The 21,022-nt window shown below is 35.6% G+C and overlaps 1 protein-coding gene across 1 annotated transcript in view; it reads right to left on the bottom strand.

Moving 5' to 3' along the window:
- Sec63 (translocation protein Sec63) overlaps positions 1-21,022 on the bottom strand; it is a 237,335-nt gene that overhangs the window by 149,349 nt on the left and 66,964 nt on the right. The window contains exon 7 of the mRNA XM_090379377.1: positions 5,494-5,544. Coding sequence (XP_090235503.1) covers positions 5,494-5,544 — 51 coding nt within the window. The remainder of the gene's footprint in view (positions 1-5,493; positions 5,545-21,022) is intronic.

Here is a 21,022-nt window from a genome sequence, read left to right as displayed (position 1 = left end):
ATGGAGCCTTTCTCTCTTGGCCATTCTCAACCTCATGTTTTTTGGCATTACAAGAATGCAAAATTGAACGATCTGCGAGATTTCTTTTCTTCCTTTCCTTAATCAGATTACTGTTTCAAATCTTCTAATGTCAAATGTTTTCTCAGTTCGTGTCAGTGAAATTATTTTCTTGTAGGGATGGAATCCTTTATTCCCCACACTCCACCTTAAAATCTTGTCCTTCATCTAAACCATGGTTTTCCAATAAATGTGCTAAGGCTGTTCAAGAGAAGAATGTTGCATATTGTAATTGGTTTGTTTCCAAATCTCCAGATTCACTTTCTGCCTACACCAAAGCTCGCAAAAATTGTAAAGCAGTTATTAATCAGTCCAAACTAGATTTCGAACAGGTCTCTTGCCAAAGCTACTGGCTGCAACTTTTGCCCATCTCTATTCCCACCTCTGTTAAGACCAGATGGTTTTATTGCCACTTCAGCCAAAGATAAACCATGCTAGCATCCTACTTTTCTTCCAACTCATGTATTGATGATCTTGGTAAGCCACCTCCTACCATTCCCAGTACACTCCGTTCAATGCTTCCTGTTCTCATCCGTCAAAAGGATTTCGACAAATCTTGATGCTTCAGGTCATGATGGTATTTCTCCATTGTTCTTAAAATCTGTGCTTCTGAACTTACTCCTGTTCTGTGCGGGCTTTTTTTGCTTTCTTATTGCAAAGGTGTTTTTCCTTCTGCTTGAAAATTTGCTCATATCCAGCCAGTTCCTAAAAAAAGGTGACAAATCTCCCACATCCAATTATCATCCCTTTGGAATTATTCCTATTCTTTTTAAAGTAATGGAGAAATCAATTAAGCACCAACTCTTAAACTATCTAGACACCTTCATCTCATCAAAGACCGCCAGTATGGATTCCGTCAGTGTCCATCCACTGATGATATTCTGACTTATGTTACCCATCTATGGACAAATTCAATGGAAAAAAGTTTGGTGAAACTGAAGCAGTTGCTGACATTACAAATGCTTTTGATCGCGTTTGGCATAAAGGTCTTCTAAATAAGCTTCCATCTTATGGTTTTCCAACTGTTTTTTGTAATTGGGTATTCAGTTCTCTCTCTCTGACCACTCACTGCAGGTGATTGTAGATGGCTCTCTTGTCTTCTAACTTCTAATGCTTGTGTTCCCCACAGTTTAGTTCTTTCACCCACTCTTTTTTCTCTTGTATATTTATATGACCTTCCATTGACCGGAAATCCTATCCATAGTTTTGCTGATGACAGCACATTGCATTCCACCTTCCAGTTTGAGATACCTTGCTCTGTACATATTAGAAGTCAGGCAGAATAAAAGGATCACTTTTTTTCCATGCTGAATCTATAGCATGCATGAACTTCAATTTCAGAATGATGTTAAAAGTGACTTCCGCAAAAAATCAGAAATTAAATTACTGTTGCCAGTTTAAAATCTGGGCATTACATTTCTTCCAACCAGTTGTTCACTCTGTACAAATTTGAAATCTGCCCTACCATGGAAAATTGTTCGAACGCCTGGGGCGGTGCCCCGAAAACCTCTCTCAAGCTTCTAGATTCCATTCAAAAGATGGCAGTTAGGTTAATTAATGACTCATCTCTAACAGAGTCTCTCCTCGTCTCATAGATGTTCTGTTTCTGCTGCATGCCTTTTCAATAGATACTTACATGGGTATTGTTCTGAATTGGCTATTTTACTTCATGCTCTCTCTTCCAAAGCAGTCCAAACATGTGCTAAAACCAGTCAACATCCTTTTACTGTCCAACTTTTCTTCTTCCTCATTTATTCATTCAACTTATGTTCTTTGGAACAACCTTCCTTCATAAGTATTTCCTGAAAATTACAATCTACAGAAGTTCACGTATAATGTCAAAAAATATCTTCTTTCATCTTCTCAACCTTCAACTCATGCACAGCACTAAGTACTATAAGTTCACATACCTCTTGTGTTTTTTTTTTTTTTTATTATTAAAACCCCAAAGATGAAAAATGTATGATTGATTAAATATGCTCAGTAATCATTGAATTATGACCACCCCACCCGTAACGGACTATGGCACACAGCTCGCAGTATTAAAAGCCAGACAACTTTTTACACTAGAGCAGTGGTAATTTATACCTGGTCATACAAATCAAAGTGATAAAGCAGCAGATATGGGACGCAAATTGGAAACGGCATGTCTTGTCAGTTGCTCAACCTAATGTAGTTAAGGTGTACATGGGGAATCAAATGGGAATCAAACTACCTCCTGCCGATAGAACTATAAAGGATTATGCAAGGCAGATGTTTGTGCTGGGCAAAGGGTGCAGCACATTGTATGGGCTCAACAGCAGCTCACTGTACAACAGCTGACATAGCAATATAAATTTGGGGCATTCAAGAACAATATCCAAAATGACAAAACAGCAAAGCTGTTTCGTTATTCTGACAGCATTGCTGAGTAGTGCTACTGAACAGTATGCAGCTTAAAACCACTCCCTGTCAAAAAACAAGAGTTCCTAAAGAGAAGAGAGAGTTTATAAACAACACTTCAATAAACTCCAATTAATTAGAACCCCTGAGCAGGCACTCCCTTTTCATAACACTGCCAGGAAAAAGGAGTCAAGATATAAATTAACACACAGAAGCAAATTTGTTGGTTGATCAAGAATGCTAACCCAACCAACAAATATCAGAGAACAGTCATACTCCCCATACACATTTATGAATGGAAACCACATCAGCAGCAAGTATTCATATATATCAATGTATAAGATGATATAGCATTAGCATTAGTAGAGGCATTTGATGCAAGAAAGCAAGCTTATGCAGCATCAGCCAAAAAAAAAAAAATAAAGTAAAATAAATAAATAAAAAATAACCACTTCCACTTCACCCCTCTGTTCGTTCGAAATACCTGTCCAGCTGAGCCTTAAACTTATTTAGGCTATCAACTTCCACGACAAGGGATGGAAGTCTGTTCCACCTACCAACCACCCGCTGGCTAAAGGCAAATTTCCGCACATCTATCCTACATTTGTCTTTCCTCAATTTGAATTTATGCCCTCTCAGGTGATTATTCTGAGCAAGAGGAAGAATCCCATCAGCATTGAGCATGCTCAAACCATTCAAGGCTTTATACACCTCTATCAGATCACCTCGCTGGTGCCTAGTCTCCAGACACTGTAATTCACAAAACTTAAGCCTTTCTTCGTAAGAGCACCCCTTTGTTCCATTCACTAATCTTGTTGCCCTTCTCTGTACTCGTTCCAGCAGCTCTACATCCTTCTTGAAATGAGGCCTCCAGGCCTGTATACAGTACTCTAGGTGTGGCCTGACCATTGCCTTATACAAGGGAATAATCACCTCCTTATCCCTGCTAGAAAAATTCCTATATATCATTGACAATACACCACGAGCTACTCTTGCAGCCCGTCTGCACAAATGAATTTTTTTCCTACTTTTCAAACCACTGCAGAATTCAGCACAACTTCTTCAGCTTGTCAGGATAAACCCCTGAAGTCTAAATTAGTAACCTGGGCTATGAAAGTGATTATCCAGGTAGGGTGAACACTAATCACACTTTGTCAGGTTTAAAAAAAAATGAATGAATATTAGTAAGGAATAAAATTTTCAGGATTCAACTCCAGTCAGATTTTATCACTAGTTCTCAAAAGAACAAGTAATTTGTTCTTTGAGAACTAGTAATAAAATCTGACTGCATTTGAGTAGTGAAAACTTTAGCCCTGAGTGATATTCATATCAAGCCAATCATGCTACCATAATTCAACAAAAGTGCCACACAAGTCTTTGAGCACTTGCCGCCAATAGGAAATAAGTTAATTATCAAATTTTGGCACGACTGTCTGTTTAGACATCTGTGACCCACTGAAATGATGAATGCAACCAAGACATTTTATAGCCGAGGACATGGCAAACTTGTGCCAGTATAAACAGCTACAGAAAATTAACACAGATATGTAAATTACTCATGGGCATAAAAAATAACTTTTGGGACAATGAACAGGCTTTCAAAAGTTTATCCCTGGCATAACTTGAAAAAGCTTTGCAGCATTTCCAGTTTAGCCAGCAATTTAGCCATTTTCTCATTAAGTACATTAAGTGAATTTTAAAAACTAAATCAAAGAACATACCTTTGAAGATATGTATCAATTTCATTTGACTGGAAAATCAGAATGAGGGCACTGAAGATTTTTTCAATGAGGCCTCTCGGGCACTCAAACACTTGCTAATGGGTAACTCCTCCCAAAGCATCTAGAGTGGAATGAACAGCACTATTCCAGGGAAATGGAGCTCAACCCTGGGGTGGGTATTAAAATATACAGGGAGCTATAGCGAAAAAATGCTGAATAAACCATGCTATAGCAGGGAAAACTGTATTTGGCATGTATTTAAAATTTATATTACAGTTTATTTACAATTACATTTTTTTGCGACTTCGTTTATTATCATTATTTATATTTAACAAATTGAAACTGTAATTTACAGTTTAACTACCAGTACTATTTTTAGTCATCATGTTTATTTATAGATATAAGTTCAGTTGTTGGTATTTAATATTCACCGAAACATGCACCTCTAAAACTGCTCAATCACTAGGTATACCTCTCTAAAATCACAAATTTAAAATCTGGGACCTCAATCCCATTGGGAGTGTCAGATTTTAAAAAGTTTAAAATACCTCTACTAATAAAAAATATATTTCTTCTTTGATTCCTTTCATTAATTAAACCAACAGAAATTTAGAAGGCTAAACGAAATACAGTACACCTATCAATAAGCTCCAAAATCAGTTATTTGAAATTTATAATTCTACATCATTTCTAACTGAAAGAAACTGTGCTCTTTGAAATAAAGGCATCTCCCTAGCCAGGTGGGAAGGAGCAGTAGTGCGTAGCACACGCTTCTTGATTAGACCGGGGTTCAAGTCCGTCACCACAAAATACGGAGGATGCGGAAAGGTTAGTGAATGACCACCGCATATCCCTGGAGCAATATGGCCTTAGTTGCTAATGCTCCTAAAAACCAAATAACAAACAAACTTTCATATAGGCTTGCACGCTGCTGCTATTCTTATCAGATTAAAATCCCCTCTTAAATATTATAAATTATACCTTTTAGGGTGGTGTGTTTTTTTTTTTTTTTTTTTTTGCAATTCAGTAAGAACTGTATGAGGCAAAGGCGCCTCCGTAGCCAGGTGGGAAGGAGCAGCAGTGCATAGCACACGCTTCTTGGTTAGACCGCGGTTCGAGCCCGTCACCACCAAAATATGGAGGATGCGGAAAGGTCAGGGAATGACCACTGCACCGGAGCAATATGGCCTTAGTTGCTAATGCTCTTAAAAACCAAAATAACATAACGTATGAGGCAAATAAAAAATAAGGACCTTAAGTGAAACAAACAAGTAAATAAATTGAGTATAAAATATTTCATATAAAAAGTACGAAATTTAAATTTTAAACTCACCACAGCAACTGGAAGGGCAACCATAAATACTAAAGCATAGAGTCCCAAAACCTAGAATGAAAAAAATGAAAAGAATTCTTGTGAAAAAAAAAAAAAAAAGGTTTATGCATGAAATAATTTTTACTACTATCAAAAATACTAATAAAGTAGTTAAAAACCTATCTCTGCAGACTGCCAAGAGAAAATCGTTTCATGATCCACCGAAGAAATGCTGTATTTTTTGTAATTGATCTTACGAAAAATATTTTGCTATTTATTTATTAAATATCACTATTCAAAAATTTAAATTCACTATTTAAACAGAAGACCTTCAGTTTTAAATATCAATTAATGCTAACTTGCTGACAGTGAAAAAAATTAACTTCTGTAAGTACAAGTACTTACATTAGTCATTTAATGTCTAATGTAAGCACTTGTAAGCACATGAATAAAAATGAGTAATGCTCACTACTCATTCAAGCTCAGTAATCCTTTATACAAATGGATTTTTTTTTTTGCATACAGTGACCACCTACCTATTGTGATCCATAACCACTTTTCTGATGATATGTTAAAGGAAAATATATGTCCCCCCCCCATAAAGCAAACATAAATCCAACGGTGATATGAAAAAGAATTAAAATTCAACAAAACATGATCATAATATTCTACTTTTTTAAAATGTAACCTAAAAGTTTTAATTCAAAACTTTTTTTTTTTTTTTTTTTCATTTTAAATCTTTAAATTTTTAGTGTCCATTTAAATTTGATAAAACACCAAGAGATTCAATACCATTGTAAACATTTCATATTATCGAAAAATATCCTGAAAAAAATGTTAATATCCTGAGGAAGCTTTGCATACAGGGAATGCCAATCTGAGAAGGTAATTGACCATGGGGATCAATCAGAAATGCTCCAATGTAATTTACCCTAATATGAATACATTAGGTGTTAAAAACAAGCATAAAACCATGAGATTGAGTCCCTCTAGCATTTTCACCAGTAGCCTATATCAGAAACAACTGTTGCTTTCTTCAAATAGTTTAACATACCCAGTACATTCATCAAGATCGATACCATGCAACCATCCTACATCTTCAAGGAATAACACAGGGTCCCAACACTGAAAAGTATTTCAATGCAACCACCTGACATGAAGGCCTCCTAGTGATGCCATTATTTGATGACCACAATGTAAAACAAGACATACGTTCTTGTTCTCCAACATGGAGAAAGAAAGACATGCAAACACAAAACCAGATGAGAATAGTTTGCACTTCTTGCATTGAACCACACCCCTTTTCCTTCCTCTCGACAATAGTATGATCTCTAACTTTCAAAAAAGGTAACCATTGCTTCACTAAGCAAGAGGAAGCTGTTATCCTCCCCCACAAAGAGGAATTGTTTTCTTCATTACTATATTCTGTGATATTCCAACCACTAACAAATGAGTTACCTTGCTTTCTTGGCATATGCCAGCAATACTATGTTACATTTCAAGCCCTGCTACCAACTCATCAGACATGGTGGACACCTTGTACTCTACTATTCTCAATGCACGGAAACTGAACTTGGCCTGTTATAACGTAAGATCACTCATCGGTGAAGACAGGATATTAGAGCTGGAAAAGGAATTATAAAATGTGAATTGGAATATCATTGGTTTGGCTGAAACAAGAAGAAGAAATGAATCACTTATAAGTTTATCAAGTAGAAATCTGCTGTACACCAATGGAAACAGTGAAAGGAGTGAAGGTGGAGTTGGGTTTCTGGTCCATAAAGATCTTAAAAACAACGTTTTAGAATTCAAAAGTACATCACCAAGGGTGTCAAGACTAATGCTCAAGATTTCTAAGAGGTACAAGCTAAAGATTATAATGATTTATGCACCAACATCGAGCCATGATGATGAAGAGGTTGAAGAAATGTACACCGAAATTGAGTCTTCTAGATGAGCAGAAAACCCACTACACTTATTATGGGGGACTTCAATGCTAAGGTTGGAAAAAGACAAAACAGCACAGAAAGGGGAACTATAGGAAATTTTGGAATTGGTGAAAGAAATGAAAGAGGTGAAAGACTTGTGGAATTTTCAGAATCTCAAAGACTGTCAGTAATGAACACTTCTTTCAAGAAAAGGGTGAACAGAAAGTGGACATGGAAGAGTCCAAATGGATTAACTACTAATGAAATCAACTTCATCCTCACTAACAAAGATATATTGTGAATAATGTTACCATCCTGAATAAGGTAAATGTTGGTTTTTTTTTTTTTTTTTTTTTTGATTTGGTAGTTGTTGGCGCATCGGCTTCTGTGGCCATATTGCACCTCCCAAGGTTTTTGCAGTACTTTGATCCAAGCCCGAGGCGGGAATCGAACCCGCGACCTTTGGGTTGCCGGGCAGGTACTTTACCCACTCGGCTAGCCCGGTCGGCTGGTAAATGTTGGAAGTGATCACAGAATGGTAAGATGTACACTTGATATAGATGTAAGAAAGGAAAAAACTCACTAGAGTAAATAATACAAAAGGTCTTTGAGATAACAGAAGAGGAGAAAAAGCAGTATATACTGGAACTTAAGAACAAGTTTGAGCTTCTGCAGACTGCTCAGGACCAAGATATCGACGAGGAATATTACAACTTTCTGAAAGTGATAAAGCCCAAGAAACCTATAGGGAAAAAGAAATCCAAAGAAGAAAAAATTAGTCAAGAAACACTTCTCATGATGAACCAAAGACGACAAATGAAAAGCAAGAAAAACACTGACAGGGAGAAAATTGAGTATACTGAGTTATGCAAAGCCATTAGAAAGGACTCAGAGAGGACATAAAAAGATTTAACACAAGAAAAGTAGAACAAGCATTAAGGGAAAACAAAGGATTTAAATCAGCAGCCATGAGCAGTAATACAGAAAGACAAATGATACTGAAACTGAAGAATAGCAATGGTGTACTTATAAACAGCAGAGAAGGCATAATTCAAATAGCAGAAGACTACTATAGAGAATTATACAAAGAGCAGGGGAATGATTCAAGCAGTGGGGAAGATGGATTGCAAAGTAGGAACACATACGACATACCCGATATTCTTCCTGGTGAGGTAGAACATGCATTGAAGAAAATGAAGAATCAGAAAGCCCCGGGGGAAGATGAAGTTACTGTAGAGTTGTTAAAATTGGGAGGAAGAGACATAACACAAAAACTGGCAAGGCTCTTCACAAAGTGCATTAGAAAAGGTGTGACGCCTAAGCAGTGGAATAATGCAATCATGGTTTTGCTGCATAAGAAAGGAGATAAATCAGAAATTATAGACCAATTAGCTTGTTATCCCACATCTACAAGTTGTTCACAAGGGTCATTACTAACAGATTAGAAAGAATACTTGATGAGAATCAACCGAAAGAGCAAGCTGGCTTTAGGACAGGATTCTCAACTATGGATCACCTTCACGTAATATCACAGCTAATGGAGAAAGCAAATGAATATAAAACACAATTATGCCTGGGATTTGTGGATTATGAAAAGGCATTTGACTCCATATAGCATAAGGCAATGTTTCGGGCACTGGAAAGACAAGGCATAGATACCCCATATATTATTATTTTGAAGAAAATATATGAGAGTGCTACCTCCTTTATTAGACTAGACAAAGACAGTAGGAAATTTAAAATTGAGAAAGGAGTTCGACAAGGAGACACAATATCTCCGAGGCTTTTTGCAGCTGCCCTTGAGGAAGCTTTCAGAAGATTAGACTGGTCGCAGAAAGGAGTCAATGTGAACGGAGAGTACCTAAATGAATTACGATTTGCAGATGACATTGCGGTCATAAGCCACGATCCCAAAGAACTAGAGGAAAATCTTAATCAGTTATGCATGGTTAGTAAGGATTTTGGACTTAAGATGAATATGGCTAAAACAAAAGTAATGATGAACAAGTATGCCACAGAAAGGGAAATAATGATTGAAGTAGCAGTAATTGAAAAGGTGGAGTCATATACTTATCTGGGACAAGTTATTAGCTGTAATAATGATAAATGGCTGGAAGTCAAGAGAAGAATAAATTTTGGATGGATAGCATTCAGGAAATATAGTCACATACTGAAGAGCAATATCCCGGTTTGTCTGAAACGTAAAATAATGAACTAATGTATACTCCCCACCATGACTTATGGAAGTGAAACTTGGGCACTCACCAAAAGAATGGAAGAGAAGTTGAGAACTACCCAGCGAAGAATGGAACAAATTATATTGGGAATCAGACTGTTAGATAAGAAGAGAAACACATGGATTAGGCAGCAAACTCAAGTAAAGGACAGTCTTATCAAAACTAAAGAACTAAAATGGTCTACGGCAGGACACATAGCTCGAAGACATGATGATAGATGGACTAAGAAAATAACAGAATGGTATCCAAGAGGAGCTAGAAAAAAACCTGAAAGACAAAGGCGGAGATGGATAGATGAAATTCAGGAGTTTGTGGGTATTAATTGGATGGCCAGTGCTCAAAACAGAAGGAACTGGAAGGTTGCTGGAGAGGCCTTCATCCTGCAGTGGATTGAAAATGGCTGATAATGAGTCTCAATGAGCATCTCTTTCCCCCCTGCAAATATACTACTTTCTTTGGGCTCAAGCTTAATGCAGAAAGAAAAAAAAAAATATATATATATATATATATAACCTTCTCCCCTTACAGAGAAAACCTATCTCAATCCAGCATCCTGTTTTCTCTAGTTCTCAGTACATTCTTGCTCTCTTCAAGAAATGCCCCTTCCTGCTCATTCACTCAAATTTATGGGTGATGTAATTGATGAAACCTATCGCAGTCAAAAGAAACTCTGGGGACTAGAATTCTGGGGGAAAAAAAAAAAAAAAAGCTAACATCTGGGCTTGCCTACCTTAAACTGCAACCATTATCAAACCACTGCAGAATGGAAGCCTCCTCAACAATTCATGCTGAGAGAAATGGACCATAATCTGCCATGCTGGTCCAGTACGGGTTAGCAAATCGACCGTATTTAGCAGTCAGAGGCTTGAACCCCAGTCTACTCAAAGAGTGTGTGCTGCTGCACTCCCGCTCCTGACCATGCGGCTACGGAGGCCTTACCTTACACCACCTCAAAATCACAGACCTGTAGAAAGTTCCAGCAAGCGGCATATCCTCTGCTCCACACCCAACTTTTTCAACAAAATCTGGGAGACTGCAAGCAGCCAGATTCAAACTCTTAATAATGCTCTACTTAAACTTGCAGAAGCTCTCAACCTTCAGAAGATGCTTTCCTAATAACAGAACTGATGCACTGAATTCCTCGGATATCAACTTTGAATTCTGGTCCAAGGAATCATTACCCAACAGAGATGACATAAATTGCTTTTCAGATACCTGAACCGTGGCTTTATTTGCCATTAGATTTAATCCCGTGTTTCTTGATTGTAGCTTTGATTTATTATTGTAAATCACTTTGAGTTCAGGATATCGTAAATGTTATAATAGGACACTTTTGTGTGTTTTGCATTACTTCATATCCTGCAAGATTTTATGTCAGATTCTCCTGGGTGTCTGTAATGGATCATTCTCCTGGTGTCTGTAATAGATAATAATCATGGCTTATAAATAATTTTTGTGATCAAAGAACTTCACTATGGTCATACTATATCTCTATTTCATACACAAAGTAGTATGAAAATGAAATAAAATAAATTCCCATTTATTCCCAGAGAATCAGAGGCCAGAAAAGTTCATTATAACAATACATACATTGAATTAAAGGCAACCAAAATTTGGTACCACAGGTTATAATGGGCAGTGCATTTTTTGTGATAGTATATGAACTCAAACCTGCTACCTTCTTACTTGCAGTTGTAAATGCTAACCACTGTGTCATGGCCAACCTACAGATGGGAATGGAAATAAAAGGGTATGAGAAAATGAATAGCATTCATTTTCTCACCTCCTTTAATTCCCATTCTAAATAATGCCAGCTTAAAACCAAATCTGTAAACTACAAATTGAATTTAAAATAATGACAGATTTCCCTAAATCTGAAAGCAATTCTGTTTTATTAATCAGTCAATGTGTTGTCCTGAAGTGTGATTGTTACTTGTAGAAACAACATTGTTTTGGAATTTTTAAGCACAGTTAATTACTGTTAATTTTTTCTTTTTGTAATTTTAGCTGAAAATTTATTTTTTTTTAGCACAAATTAGTATACTATCAACTAGAAAAAGTTAGAGATCTTAAGCTTAAATAATATGATTTACTTAGGTTCTTGGAAAATCACAGCATGCAGTGCACTTCAGAATAAGCACAGACTACTGTTAACATGCCAGTAAAAGTCAATATTAACATCAGGAGACTCATTAAGAAGTATTCATACATTAGAGCATTAAAACCTCTGAATCACAAATATTACCAGCATACATTACTGAAAAATCAGAATTTAAATTGCATACTAATAATAAAAATGACACTTTGACCTAACCAAAGGAAAAAAGGGGGGGGGGGAGAAGCTAGAAAGCAGATAACTAAAAACATAATTGATCTAATTTACTAAGATTATCATAGGTACATATTTCACGTAAAAAGAAAATAACACTTTATCATGTAAACAAATTAACAGTCACATTCCAAAATGCATAAATTGTTTAGGAATGATGTGACACAAATTATACATACATACATATATATATATATATATATACTTCATTAATTACACCTTTTTAATAATTGCTAGAAAAAAAAAAAACCAACCCCACAGGTAACCAAGCCCTGAATAACAGTTGTTCTACTGTATTCAAAACTGCCTGTACCATAATGATTTTAAAAGGAATTTTTATACCCCACCCCACACCAGCATGAGGAAATTAAAGAAAGGAGTGCTAAATAATGGAATAGCATTAAAAATAAATCATTTGACTTGGGACTGAAAAAAACAACAGAATTTGATGAAATTAATAATCATCTGATTTAAATAAATATAACTAAATTCAAAAAAAATTCTGGTCCAATGCTGCAGGATAAAGACATTTGTTGAAACATTTAATGCATTTTAGAGCACTGCCTTGCTGGCATAAATGTTTAAAAAATAGAATATTTCCCAAAAACAAGATACAATTAGGTGATGCAGTTGAAATAAAAAAAAAAAAGAGGAGGATCAAAAACTTTACCTACTGAATAAATCTTGAAATTCTCTGAAATTCTCTAATAATGTTTTGTGATTATCCATGATAAGACTCAACAATGTTTGTTTCACTATCCTCAACAGCATTGCCAACTATTTTTAATAGCACTAAAATTTGCTGACAATAATATTCTTTAATATTTCTTTTTTTGCCATCTATAATGCACCTAGCTATTTGCAACACAGCTTGAAGACTTCCAAGAATATGCACAATAAGCAAACAATAGCAGAATCCAATAACACAAGTTTAAACATCCAATCGTAGCTCATTAGTGCTCAGCAATTCAAAGCAGTTGAGACAAAATAGAGATCATAATTAACTGCTGAGAATATTGAGTGTGTATTTTCAGCAGTTAATTATACTGAAAATTAAAATATAGGCAGAAATACTGGTCTAATTCACTGACAAATATAAGCAGAAATGCACAATTTTTTTAAAAAAAAATTCAAATTTTACAGCAATTTTACTACATTTTTTAAAAAAAGAAATGACGAACAAAAACTGAGCTTTTATAAAACAGACAGCGGAAACTGTCACCAACTATGTCACGATAGTGATAGGGAGGATCCTCAAATAGAATAAAAAGGATGTATTCTCCTTTACAAACCAGAGAGTGGCAACTACACTGCTCGACAAAATGAACAGAACACAGAAAACTTGGTGTAACTCGTGCAGCTTGTGATGAAACAGGACAAAATTTGGCATGGTGGTGTACCACAGAATAATGATGAAATGAGGAGACAGCAAGAAACTTCAGACAGGTATAAGGGACATTTATAGGGGTTGTATAAGAATTACAAAAAAGGTCACATTACAGAAGTTGATAAATGCTTGAAAATATGGTCACACGACATCGGTACAGCGTATGATCCCTCTCCAATGGTCAAACAGGCCTGACAGTGGTGAACCATGCTCGATATAAGGGTGTCTATAAGTCTGTGGCAACAAATCTCATTCTTCCACCAGATCAGACATTAGCTCACCAAGTGACAGATAAGTTGGCTGTCAGCATGTAATGCACAAATTCGATCAGATATAAGTCTGGTGATCTTGCTGGCCACGGCATTGTTGGATATCTTCAGTTCCTTCACTACTTCAGCTCCATGTGCAGTGGCATTGTTGTGCATGAGAAGAAAACCTGGGCTAACTGCACCCAAAAAAATTTGCACGTAGGGTTCAAGGACCTGTTTTCTGTGCCTCTGTAGAATTACAGTACCCATATCAAACACATGAAGAGGGGTGCAGCTGTTGTTCATTATTCCACTCCACACAAGAACACTGCTCCCACCATGTGTCCCTTTCTCTGGAAGCTCCATAATAACTGCAATGAGACATGCCAACCGTCTATGACTGAAACTTTATTAAAATAATAACAAAACAAGATGGGACAAAATCTGTTGTAAAAATATATAGTCAGTGTATTTTATTTTTATTTTTCAACAAATTTTATCCCGTCTTATTTTATTATTATTTTAATAAAGTTGCAGTGATAGACAGCTGGTGCGTTTCGTTGCAGTTATTATGAGCCAGAACTTTTCCAACATAGAGGCCTATTTGAAGAATTACCTTTCTCTGGATGTTGGAGGGATGGCACCACATTCCTCATTGTCTTCAGATAAAATAACATTTAGAATCTGTTTGTAGGTTAAAACGGGGCTCATCAGAGAACAGAACTGTGCTCCATTTGTCGGGGCTCCAAGTCATATGTTCATGGTACCAGTTTTGACAAGATCTGACGTGGTTTGAGGTTAAATGGGATACAAACCACTGGTTTCCTTGTGTAGGTTCCACTTGAATTGTTCATTCATAACAAAGTCTGGTTGGAAAAGTTTTAACCTATGGTCACAGCAGCCTCAAGAGACAGTCGATGAGGACATTGTAGGGTTCCGTCTTGCTGTTAGAGCTAGATAGTGGTCTGTTCTAATTGACCCAGCCTTCGGGCAATCTTTGCCAGCTCTTCTTGTAATGGTTCCTGTCTCCTGAAACTGCTTCCAAGTGCCAAGATGACGGTGCATGACACATTAAGCCACTCCACCACCTCTGCCTGCGACTGCCTGGCATCAAGTTGTCCAACAGCCCACCATCTCAAGGAATTGCCTTCACAATAACGACTTGCAATCCTGAGTACTGGAAATGTGACTATCCCACTGAGCAAGCCAAAAATCAAGAATGAAGTGATATAGTTGTGACCTGTATTTTTATAGGCATGAATAATTTGCATAATGTGCCACTCTGTAAGGTGGTAGATTGATTTCAATTGGATACTCAGAATTTGTATGCTAGGATGCCTATTATATCAAATATTTGTCTTCAGCAACACTGTTCATAATAAAATATTCATGAAAAATATTTTGTTCTGTTAATTTTGTTCTTTGTTAATTCTGTTCAACACTTTGTTCTGTCACGCAGTGGAAATGAAAAACATTTACCTTTTTCTTGATGAGCAATTTCAAAAACTGGAATTCATTCCATCAGTTATATATTGAAACAGTCATTCAATATTTAAATGATTATACAAACTTCTATCCTTTGAAATTCTTAACTTAAAACATACATACATACATCTAGACTTTCATGACCAATTAGGTTGCATGAGAAAAGTACAATTGCTTTCCTGTCAATAGCTAATATTCATCAATTATTTGCCCAACAAACTATAGCTGTTATTCCAACACCCAACGTTTTTTTAAGTCCCATCTTTCTCTAATATCATTCACCAGATGAAGATCTTTGCAACATGAATTGCAAATCATTAGTCACGAGCAATGGTTGGTATAACACAAACTTACTGCTGAGAGTGAAATGCTACACAGAGTGATTGAAGATTTAATTAACAGGTAAGTATGATAATTGATTAAAAGCTAAGCACAACCAAAATTTATAAAACAACTACTAATAATAGTTTTAAGCCTAAGTCCCCCTTTTTTCATTAGCCAGAGAAATCTTTGTTGACATACATCAACTAGATAATTTAAGTTAACCTTCTACAACCTGTAATGGGATATGCTATTCTGATAATTATTTGGTAAATTAACTTCCAATGTATTTTATTTTAGAGTAGACCTCCAATTAAGACGGAGCTGAGATTAACCTTGTTTTGACAGCTCTGATTAGGCCTGCTTTGTGTTGTGAAATCTCTACTCAACTACATGGAACAACAAGGAGACACTGCTCTTGATGACAAAATGCTTTGAAATTTATATAGTAGCATTTTCAGGAATGGCCTATCAAGGGGAAGCAACACAAAATGTTACAGTGAACTTCCTTGGGAATGCAGAAGTTATTTAATTATACTGAAATTTCATATCAATGAATAATTGATGGAAATTAGATTTTAAAAAAATCGTTATTTGTTCAAATTCTGCTGTACTTTTCTAAAACTGTATATAAAAACAGTAATTTCTGATTTATTTTACTTAAATATTGACTTTATAGTCAATAAATAAATAAAATGACTAAATATGTATACTACAAGAGTAAAAATATTTTGTTTGGCAAGTATCTTAAATAATTCTTAAATAAAATACAGAATGATACGTTCTGTATTTTATTTAAGAAATAATACACATTCAAAAATAAATTGAAGTGACTGAAGATCTAATTAACAGGTAAGTATGATAACTGATAAAAAGCTAAGCACACAAATAAATAAAATTACTAAATATGTATACTACAAGAGTAAAAATATTTTGTTTGCCAAGTATCATTCTGTATTTTATTTAAGAAATAACACACATTCTGAAATATGTTACAGTAGATAGGACTGCTATTACTTTCCACATATGTCAATTTTTGATTTTAAATGCTTAACTATTATCCCACATTAATATAAAAATTAACTTTGTGCAACGAAAAAATGTGAATACAAACTGCACTAAGTTTACTTTGATTCTGGCGCTCTCTTTTCTACCAATGAATCGAACCCCTTACATGAGTATTTCTAGAGCAAAAGGCTTAAAATTAAAACAAGGCCTCTTTCATTATGGATTCCATATCTTTTCATAAGTTTAATTTCCTTTACCCAAAAAAAATAAATAATAAATAAAGTAACAAAAAAATGGTGACCACTACTTTTTTAAGATGAAACAGTGATTGCACGCAATATCAATGCCTGAGAGAGACACGTACTTGTTCAAAGGTGTCTAAAATGTAGTAGAGATATGATAACAAATTATTTCTTCAAGGACCCAACACAGTTTTTGTTGTAGTGAAATTTTATTAAAATGGTATTTGTTGTAGCGAAATTAGCATTAGTAGAGGCATACGATGCAAGAATATATTTATATGTATATGTATAATACATATTTATAGGTATATTATGTATGTAATATACACTGGTATTCAAAGAAAGTGCATCACCTAGGAATTTTGCATTTCTAACCCTTTTTCTCGATGGTATGTTACATTAATGACTAGCATCACAAATAGAAATATAAACAGATATTTATTAATAGTTAAGGCAAAGCTAAGTAATATTTGACAGGTGCTCTCAAAATATTCCAAAATGAGCATTTGCAACCTTTATACAACAGCCTTGCTAAACACGACAATTATGGCTGAATTGTTATAAGAAGCCCTCAATTTGCTTCAGTTTATCATTTTAAATGGAAAACAAAATGAAAAGTTCACCAGGTGCAAACTAATATTTAGTTGAACCGCCTCTAGCTCTGATAACAGCAGCACACCGTCGAAGCATTGACAAGATCAATTTCTGAAGATAATCAACTGATAGTTTGTGGTTCCAAACACAAATTATGGCTTCCTGAAGTTCACGAAGGGTCTTTGGTTTCTTTCTGGCAACTGCAGATTCCACACAATGCCAACAGTTCTCTATAGGATTCAGGTCCAGGCTGTTTTCTAGCCAGCTAACAGTTGTAATGGACCGTTCTTCCAACCATTTTTTCACCTGTAACAAATGTAAACACGTTACTGTCAAACCTCTGTCAAACCTCTAAGGTAGAAATGAAGCTAAAGTAACTACAGAAGTGCCTACTTACACTTTTCACCCGATGACAAGGAGCAGAGTCGTCCTGAAAGATGCAGTTACTTGGCAGGTTGAAATGGACTCTAATGGGTGGCAGCAATTTGCCTTCCAATATAGCCAGGTATCCAATTGACATTTACAAAACCTTTTATAAACTGCAGGTGACTTACTCCATGATATGAAATGCACCCCCATATCATTTGGCTGGTAGGGAATTTCACTGTAGACACCATACAGTCTTAATGGTATTCTTCACCACGTCTACGGCGAATCATTTGTCTCCCATCAGAGCCATGCAGGTTAAATTTCTTCTCCTCCGAGAAAATAACCGACTTCCACTGCTCAGACTATTTGACATGCTCCTTACACCAAATTAATCGGGCCTTTTTCCTTTTTTGTGTGAGGAGGGGCTTCTTAGAATGACAGGCTACAAGTCCATTTTTGAAGAGGCGTCTTCAGATTGTTACTGCACCTACCACTCCTGTATGTTCTTCCCATTCTCTTTTCAGCTCAGACGAAGAAGCTTTATGGTTTTTAAGGCATAAGCGCTTCAAAACACAGTCCTGATATGGCGTACAGACTCGTTTGCATCCAGTTCCTTTTTTCCTATCAGCAGAACCAGTATTCTTGAGTTTGGAAAGAAATCTAATCACTGTCGACTGATTACAGGACACTCTATAAGCAATATGACAGGAAAAACATCCTTCCTCGTGCAAAGCAACAATAGCACTCTTTCTTCGTGGCATGAACTGCACGTAACTCGCCATTTTGACACAAGCAAGGAATGATTGGAACTCTTGCAGAACGTACTTACATAGCTGAAAGTAGCAGCTGATGCAATATTACGTCATCACCTATGCGTATAAATCTTATCTGATGCAATCTGTAAGAAATATTGTCATGTACCACATTATTCAGACGACAATTACAATTTTAAGTGGTGATGCACTTTCTTTGAACACCAGTGTATACATTTATTTATAAAAAAAAGAGGATTAAAGGCTAATCCTGAAAAGGCTGTGGAATAGTGCTATACTATCCAACTATTAATGAAATAAAATGTTTTTATATTATAAATATCTATCCTACAAATATCTGAATGAAAAACCTAGCAATAAGCTTATATATATATGAAACTGCTTTCCCTTTTTTTTTCTAGTGTTCAAAACTTAATATATTATCTGCACTTACTCATAGCCGACCGGTGGGTAAAGTGCCTGCCTGGCAACCCAAAGGTTGCAGGTTCAAATCTCACCTCGGGCTTGGATATCACGATGGTGCCGCACTATCCGGTTGGATCTTACGGCCATGGTACATGAAGGAAGCAGGAAAAAACTGGTTCCTTCATGTATTGCTCACATTATACGATTTAAAAAAAAAAAAAAAAACTTACTCATAAAATATTAGGACACCATTTTTATCGGCCCAACAGTTATGCTCCTGGTTAGCCTGATTATATCAGACTAACAATAAGCATAACTGTTCCTTCTTTCACTGGCTTTTGATTCTTATTTTATAACTTATTAACTATTAGAGTGCTCAAGGTGCTATCACTGTCCCTGAACAAATTAACTCGTAAAGTCGGGAACTACCTGTATTTTGTATATATAAATCATCATCTTCAGCCATTGTCAATCCACTGCAGGATGAAGTTCTCCTCAATGTTTCCAGCAACTGCTGTCGTGTGTTTTCTGTTGCCACTGAACACTAGAAATTTAACAATTTCATTGATCCACCTCATCCTTGATCTTTTTCTTGGGCATTTAGAGTCAATCAGTATCCATTCCAATGATGTCACAGACCTTGGATTGTTGGCAAATCCATGCACCATTATTTAATAGCCACACCTTGTATTTGGGTTTAATTTATTGGTTGCAGCTGGGCTAGCAGAAATATGCTAGCTCAACTAGTATGGGTGGGTGGGTGGGGGTGTGTGTTTGTATACATAAATTGGCATATATTGGCTAGTATACATAAATATGGATGTTGATACTACAAAGTATTAATAGGCATTAATCCTATTAATACTTTACGCTAACAAAAGAGTAACCTTATTACACAAGCCAATAAGTTTACAAACACGTATGTGCGTGCACACGCGCACACAGAGAACTATGCTGTAAGCTGTTTACTGTGATCATATTTGGAAACTGCATTCTGATTCTGTTAAGTAGTAATTCTGTTAACCAAAAATTCAAGGAAGAGTACAGGGCTGAAAAATTATAATGCAAAGGAGGTTTTTAATGACTGTACTCAATTATGATGGCAAGTGTTGTGTCATGTGCCAGCATTTTCTTGTGGTCATCACTGTCGATAGCAAAACTGCAACCAGCAGCACATTTTCTTCTTTTAACTGCAAATTAGCAATAACCATTTTAATAACTTATTCCAATTTTTCTAACCTAGCAATTTCTTTAAGATAAGTTAGGTTATCAAAAGTAAGAAATGACAGCAAAGAGCATAAAAATGCCACTCTTTTACCACTGACTATATAATTTAGCTGATATTAGCTGTCAATGGCTTTCATTAATCATGACTGACAGCCAGTTATCTCTTTTTAGCTAGAGTAAAGTCAATACTTTTGCAAAGATTTGTAAAGTAGGAAAAAATAGTTCACTAGGTGGTATTTATCAATTAGAAAGAGCATGATATACCGAGAATCAAACTCTTGCCATGGAAGGGGATGTGGCTTTTAGAACATTTTTTGAAACTCTTACCAAAATGATGCAATTTAATATTAGATAAAAATAACAACTGAAAAAAACCAAACTCTGTATGAAATAATGGTTCAGAATGCAGTTTTTCAACAGCAATAAAAGCAGCAGAAAAAGGCTCATAACTGCTCTGATTCAAGGATCAATAATTACAATGGGAGCAACAGCAATAAACTTTGCCAAGAATTGATACTTTTACTGATATCTTTTAATATCAACTAAAAGATAATTAAGAAAGTAGAACTCTACATCAAAGCAAGGGCTTGAGACCTTGAATTTACTAAGATGACTCATGCCTTTTGATGTACTGCCGCCACCAATGATGTTGACCTGCCCATTTTCCCTCATTTCTTACTTTTCCTAAACTAATTTATATTAATAAAATTTAAGTCTGGTTAATTTAGAAAAATGGTTGTTATTTTTACCAGATATTAACATGCATCATTAAGTTAATAAAATTTTGATTTCTAACTTGTATTAAAAAGAATTTGCAACTTTCTTTTCTTGCTTTAACATACGGTTGCCAGAAGAAATGCTGTGGGGAATAAACAAAAGAATCAAAAGAGATAAACACTTTTGATTCTTATAATTGAAAATCTTATTCGAATAAACAATAAAAATATTGTGCATTTTGATGATTTTAATCCATTCTCTGAAATCTGATTCTATAAGT

The sequence above is a fragment of the Mastigoproctus giganteus genome, chromosome 8, assembly GCF_048544385.1.
Source record: "Mastigoproctus giganteus isolate SK-2022 chromosome 8, ASM4854438v1, whole genome shotgun sequence".
NCBI classification, from domain to species: domain Eukaryota; kingdom Metazoa; phylum Arthropoda; class Arachnida; order Uropygi; family Thelyphonidae; genus Mastigoproctus; species Mastigoproctus giganteus.
Note: the sequence above shows the minus strand (reverse complement) of the source record. Positions and strands in the feature narration are given on the sequence as shown.